We start from the raw sequence: 6,283 nt of genomic DNA, 5'->3' as shown, positions 1-6,283 counted from the left end.
TATTGTAATTAAAGGACAAAAATAAAAAAAACTCAGAAAATGTCATGTGTAAATATTTTAGGCCTCTTATTAGATATATCTTTTATTGCTCGTCATATTGAATGCCAGTACCAGTAAGTATATTTTGGGAAGATTCTGCAGGTCTTCAAGAAATTGAAATACAAGGCTCATTATTTCAGCAGCTGCTAAAGAATTCGAAAATGGATAATAAATGCTCAATAAAAGGACACTTAAAATATTTATTTACTATACAGCAAAGTTTTGATCTTGTTCTTGGCTTGTCAGGTCAGACTGGATATACAGACTCCTTCAACACAGCCGCAGGTATTTCAGAATCCATACAAAGCCTGACATTCACATACTGCAGACTCCTCCACTTAAACTGATGTGTTTATTCAACAATAAAACAACAACATTCACAGGAGAGACTTGCAGTGAACTCTTTGATACACACAATGCCTTTTTTATTTGAAAATATGCACATTCTTTTCATACGAAAGAAGATAAAAAAACACATTGAGCAGTTTTTAAATCTTTAATTTACAAAAGAAAAAAAACACTTCACTATTCATTTGGGTTGGTTTCCTCTGGATTAGGTGGTTTTCTTTTCAGAGGAATAACATATATCCCATTCTTGGCCTCTTTTATTCTCCACCATCGACCCAACCTGCAGAGAAACACACAAACAAACAGTCCACATCGTGCGGTTAGAATTCAAAAACAGAAACAAACACAGCAGAGAGGAGATGAAAGCTTGAAGTCCACTCTCCTTCGCCGTCTCAATAGTTATTATTTTACACTGATGTACCCAGAGACTGCAGCTCAAATGATCATATCCTATGTAAACTCTATCAGTGCCTTACAGCCTCTTGTTTCATGGTGAAAAGTGATGTCTTGGTTGGATAGTAAAATTCAAGCTCTGATCTGGTAAAAAGAAGTGGTTTTCTAGAGTGAAGTTCCCAAGCCTCCACTTTGGTCTGATGATGGTTGTTACAGAAGTTTCTGGAGGCGCAATAAGCTTCAGTTTATGATCAGACTGTTGGCTGTGATTTGTATCAATCAATTCGAATGAGGCATTCAGAAGTCTTGAACACGTACTGCCAAACAACAAGCTCTGCAATAAAAACTTCAATGTTCTCCTAATTGTTCAACAATATGCCTATATGTACACTTCTGTTATTTAAAAAAAACATACTGAGCAAAAAATTTAAAATAAACAGAAAAATGCGTAAAAAATATAAATCTTATCTTCTAATACAAAAGTTTGTATCACTTCGTCTGAGAGACCTCAGAACAAATGAGAACATCGCCATCTAGTGGACAAGCACTCGCTGAACACAAAGCTGCGCTGACATTTTGGAATTGATCAGATGCGTACAGGCAGTTGCTATGGAAACATGATCATTAATTCAGTTACCTGTGCTCCTGTCCGACTCCCGCCACCAGGAACTGACCGGAGCTGGAAAACTTCAGGCTGTTGATGAAGCCAGGCTGGGAGCGAAAACGAGAGGAAGAGATGCCATGAGACATTTCAGGACAGTCATTTATTTGAATTGTGGGGGGAAAAGAAAAGAAAAAGTCTTCCTGTATGTCAATGTGACTTTATAAAAAGGAAGGGGAGAGGGAGTAAGAGCTCACCACAGGTATGCTGAATAAAGGCTGCAGTCCTCTGTAATTCTGACCACACTTCCACAGCTGCACATGAGAGTTGTGTGAACCTAAACAGAAGAAACATCAACACTCTTCTTACCAAATAAAACAGTAAAAAAGAGCTTAGATAAAATAAGTGCTATAACTTCTCTAATAATGAATCCACAGGACAGCTAATGAGGACTAAATCTATCCCCCATGTCAATAAAACGTTCATTAATACAGTAAGTGTGAAACATTTTTATGAGTGTGCCCTATATATATCACGAGTGTGTTGTTGTTAGAAAGCTGGTAAGGAGAAGAACTCTCACAGCCGGAGGCACCTGAGGCTACGGTATCCGAGTTCTGAAGCGCCGCTACCGAAGCGACCCAGTGAGGCTGTTCGAGCCCTGCGTCACCATGGAAACCGTGAGCCTGCTTCACTGTGCTGAGAGGCTTCTTCTTGTTGACACTCCAAAGAGACACAGAGCTGAAGCCATTTAGATCATAGAGGGAGGGCACAAAGAAAAAAAAGATCAATAACAGGATATGGAAATAAGAGTCAGAAGAAAACGGAGGAGTGTAAAAGATAGAAATGTCTCACCCATCATCAGCTCCAGTAATCATGTGCTCTTCATTTATGAGCTGGATACAATCAATTGAACCCCTGTAAGAAGACAGAAAACACATGATGTATCAGAAAGAGAATGTGTTTGGTACATTGTCTGACTACTACTCGCTCAAGATGCTTCTAGATCTTCTTAACGCTGTAAGCTTAAGGCCATGTCCACACAAAACGAATATCCTGCCCCCTCCGTCTAGAGAAAAACCTCCGTACACACAAGCTTGTTTTTAGAAAAAAAAAAATATCATTCTGTTTCCGAATGTAAACACAGGTCGCATGTGTGACGTGAGAACACATTCTGTCGCAGGCAGTGACGTTTCGAAACGCCCAACCCCGGTTATTGACGTCCACATGCAAACGCATAAACGGAGAATTCGCAAATCTTTACTTTGGTCGGAGGATTTTTTAAAAGCTTCGTTTTTGATGCGGTAAATCTGCGTTTTCGTGTGAACGAGAGGCCAACACGTAGAAAAACATCTGCATTTTGTGAGATAGACGGCTACGTGTGGACGAGGCCTAAGAGCTTCACTCGTGTGTATATTTCACTCCTGATTTTGTTGGACTGTTCTCATTGGTTTGTAAAAGTGTCTGACATCAGACGACCTTGTCAGAGCCTTAAACTCACCTCCAACCCAAAAAAAAACACAAAAAGACTTCACTCTTGCAAGCTGTCGTACGATAAAACACGTGAGCAAGGAGGCCACTGGGATCAGCGCTTACTTTTCCCTTTTGACGCTGAAGTGCAGTGAAAGTCAGCAAATATGTTGGCGGAGAATAACAAGGGAGGGAGGGGGAGCTCTGACGTTTTAAAGAAGGCATTGTATACAGAAGTCAGTGATACTCCATAACGGAAGAGAGTGAGGATGTGGAGTCACTTTAAACAGAATTCTTTATCAATTTCAGGATGTTAAAAACTTTTACATCTGCCAGCGCCTCTCTACAAATTTCTGAGGGTGTCAGGATGAAAGTGGCCTTAAAATGAAACTAATTCTAAAAACTCTTCAGACTATAATTACATCTTTAAAAAAAAAAAAAAAAAAAGCAGCTCATAGAATATTCAAGCGTCAGCCACGATGAGTTCAGCTTGCCGCAAACGTACAAAAATGCAGCAACGATCATTTTCTAAACTTCACATTGGATCGATATTTTTTGGATTGCTATCGGAACACACTTGATCATTGTTCAAGTGTCTCTGTGTCAGTTACTTTGCATAACTGTCAGTAAAAGTGGGTCAGAAAACGGGCTCCACATCTGGAAACATCTGGACCCAAGGGTTCCGACGGCGTCGCAGAAACAGCGGGTGAGATGCAGCAGAGAGAGACTCACTCGTGGCCGTGAAACACCAGCTGAGATTCTTCGGATATTTTCCACACCCTCACTGAGCGGTCCCTCCCTCCTGCCGTCACGCAGCGTTCCCGACTCAGGCTGTCCAGTCCGGTGATGGCGTCCTGGTGCCCGAATCTACACGTGAGGCACAATCCCGAATTAAGGGGGGGCGTGTTGGAGACAAATTTCACGGCAATCGTTTTCTGATGAGTTACTCACAGAGTTTCCACGTAGGCATTCTCGTCCACGTTCCACACCTTTATCGAGCGATCGTGAGACGCGCTGTACAGATCGTGAGTTCCTTTCCTGAATGAGAGACCCTGAGAGAGAAAGACATGCGATCTGATTCACGGGAGTCCCTCAGAAGCACAGAGAAATGTGTCCAACCCTTTTCTGATATTTCAGTCATTCCATTCAACAGCAAGAAACAGAGGGAGCACTAACCGACACAGGGCCTTTGTGTCCTGTGAATTTATAAAGATGTTTACATGTCTCCGCCTCCCAGATCATGATCAGTTTGTTCATGTCTCCAGTGGCCTAAAACATGTTGAGAGGGAGAGGCGGCTGTTAAAATATGGACGTACTGGTTTCCTGATATGGTCAAATGTACGTTAGAGAGATCGACTCACCAAGTATTTCCCATCTGATGAAATGGCCATACACAGAATATGTGCGGTGTGTCCGACATGCCGATCCTCCGTACCTTTCCTTCCACCGGGTATTGTGTGCAGTTTCTTTCCACTCTCAATATCCCCTGAAAAAGAAATGAGCAAAATGCTGAACTGAGACAGACGCATCAAAACCATAAGCTCTGAAACAACAAAAGATGATGTCTTTTAATTTAGAACACTTAAAGGCTCATCGTTCTCAAATATAACTAAAGAAGTGCATACTTACATTTGATGATGAAGCAGTCTTTAGCAGCAGAAAAGATGAACTTGTCATCCGAGGAGACGACCAAACAGGTGATTGGAAGTTTGTGTCCTCTCAACAGTCTGATCTCTGAAGCGTCTGGTGGAATGAGCTAAAGACGGAACAAATTCAACTATTTCAGTCTGACGTTTTAAGGCTCACCCCTCTTCTTCTTTTCAGGACAAGGAGGGGAGATTGAGATTGCGTTAAAAAAAATAATAATAAAAACACCAGCTAGGTCACACTTACGTCTTTGGCAATAAGACGCTGAAGCATTCCTTTTTGTTCAAGCTGAAAATGACAATCACAGTCAGATCAATAAGCAGGACCAGCGTGTGGCGATTATTCAAACACGTTCAAGTTGAAATAGAATTACTGCTTTTTTACAACAAGGACATGGACTTGGTTTCTACCAAAAAAAGGGAAATAATATTCTGGTTAACAAAATGTTAACCATGAAAAAAAAAAGAAGAAAAAAAAGAATTCTGTCAAAATAGAGAATCAACAATATTCAATTCTACACCCCACAAATCCCCTAACCTTGAAAAATCCTCTCCGAGTAAGAAAGAGATGCTGTGCTGCTGTTAGGTTTTTAAAAACTGATGAGTGCATCAGCTTCAAAATAACACACTTTTGGAAGAAGGGACACTTTCTTATGAAGGCTGTAAAAACAGATTTAAAGTAGCATGGTCAAAAGGAAGTGCATTAGAGTTTAAGATTAATTAGAAAGTCAGAGATTCAAAGTTAACACAGCTACAGGGAACCACTGGCAGCCTCAACTCGATCTAAAGCTGCAGGAGCGTTTTCAAGGATGATACTGAAAGTGACATTAGATGCTCTATTTAGGTTCACACAGCAACATGCTTTTATTTTGAAGATACTCTTACCACTTCTTCTTGAAGTCTGCCAGCAATCAAATCAGTCTCGAACGACTCATCTTCTGCTTTCTTCTCCTCTAAGAACATCAGATCACAAAATAAATACATGTGCATAAACATATGGGAGTCCAACTGTTTCCACGAAACTTGCTTACCTTCTTCTTTTAGCTGATCGAGGTAAAGTTTGGCTAATCTCAGCTTCTTCTCCTGTGGAGTTTCATCATAATCATTGTCTTCCTTGGACTGCCTCTTCCTGGGCACTACAGGACTGTTAAGAAAGAAACAGTCAAACATTTTAAAGCCTGGGGTTGATTATTATGTGCCTGAATTCTGACATGTAGCTGAAAGTGAGCAAGAAACTAACCTTTCTGTTTCAGAGTCACTTGAAATCTCTTCATTGTATTTTGATGATTTCTTTGCTGGAACTTTGTTTTTTCCTCCTGAGTCCACATCGCCCTGCAGCAGAGGAGGACACAAACAACCAAACAGTTTTAATAGTATATTCCACAGCATGAAAAGCAAAATAAACAAAAAACTTCAGGTTGTAAAACCTGCTGGAAAGCCAACATCACTATGCTTTAGCTTAGATGCTAACACAGGCCAGTTCACTTACCTTCCGTTTTGGTCCAGCTGTATTTTTTCCTTTTTTCAAAAACTTAGGAGTTTCTTTTTTCTTTATAAAGAAAGACGAAGACATTGTGAGACGCGAACAGAAAGGGGTTTTGAGTTAAACGACAACCTTAGAAAAAGCTCCACAACTTCCCTCAGACATCAAGTCAACATTGGACCCACATGGTTCACTGCAACCTAACTACACAGCTGAAATCGCGTTGAGAGCGAGGACGCTGATTGGCTGGTAGTCACACGTGCTCCACATTGTCCCGCCTTTCATTAAAAACCTACATTTTCATTG

The 6,283-nt window shown here is 40.7% G+C and overlaps 1 protein-coding gene across 2 annotated transcripts; it reads right to left on the bottom strand.

Moving 5' to 3' along the window:
- Positions 1 to 521: 521 nt before the first annotated feature.
- On the bottom strand, positions 522 to 6,224 carry rrp9 (ribosomal RNA processing 9, U3 small nucleolar RNA binding protein). 2 transcript variants are annotated; one of them, XM_079341412.1, is made up of 15 exons: positions 5,984 to 6,224; positions 5,735 to 5,826; positions 5,526 to 5,638; positions 5,380 to 5,447; positions 4,742 to 4,783; positions 4,478 to 4,604; positions 4,210 to 4,334; positions 4,025 to 4,117; positions 3,800 to 3,900; positions 3,581 to 3,715; positions 2,234 to 2,296; positions 1,962 to 2,119; positions 1,639 to 1,718; positions 1,418 to 1,491; positions 522 to 667 (listed from the first exon to the last, which is right to left on the bottom strand). In XM_079341412.1, the coding sequence occupies exons 1-15, from the start codon at positions 6,065 to 6,067 to the stop codon at positions 565 to 567; spliced, it is 1,458 nt and encodes a 485-aa protein (XP_079197538.1). In that variant the 5' UTR covers positions 6,068 to 6,224; the 3' UTR covers positions 522 to 564. The 2 variants fall into 2 exon arrangements, with proteins under 2 accessions (XP_079197538.1, XP_079197539.1); XM_079341413.1 differs by having other exon boundaries at positions 1,974 to 2,119; positions 5,984 to 6,223.
- Between the last annotated feature and the right edge of the window lie 59 nt (positions 6,225 to 6,283).

Source organism: Symphodus melops (assembly GCF_947650265.1).
Source record: "Symphodus melops genome assembly, chromosome: 4".
Lineage (NCBI taxonomy): Eukaryota > Metazoa > Chordata > Actinopteri > Labriformes > Labridae > Symphodus > Symphodus melops.
Note: the sequence above shows the minus strand (reverse complement) of the source record. Positions and strands in the feature narration are given on the sequence as shown.

Coding starts and splice junctions, on each gene's coding strand:
- rrp9 (XM_079341412.1), bottom strand. CDS start 6,067: ATGTCTTCGTCTTTCTTTATAAAGAAAAAAGAAACTCCTAAGTTTTTG. Junction 4,118..4,209: donor CATCAGATGGGAAATACTTG/GTGAGTCGATCT, acceptor AACATGTTTTAG/GCCACTGGAGACATGAACAA. Junction 3,901..4,024: donor GACACAAAGGCCCTGTGTCG/GTTAGTGCTCCC, acceptor TTTCTCTCTCAG/GGTCTCTCATTCAGGAAAGG.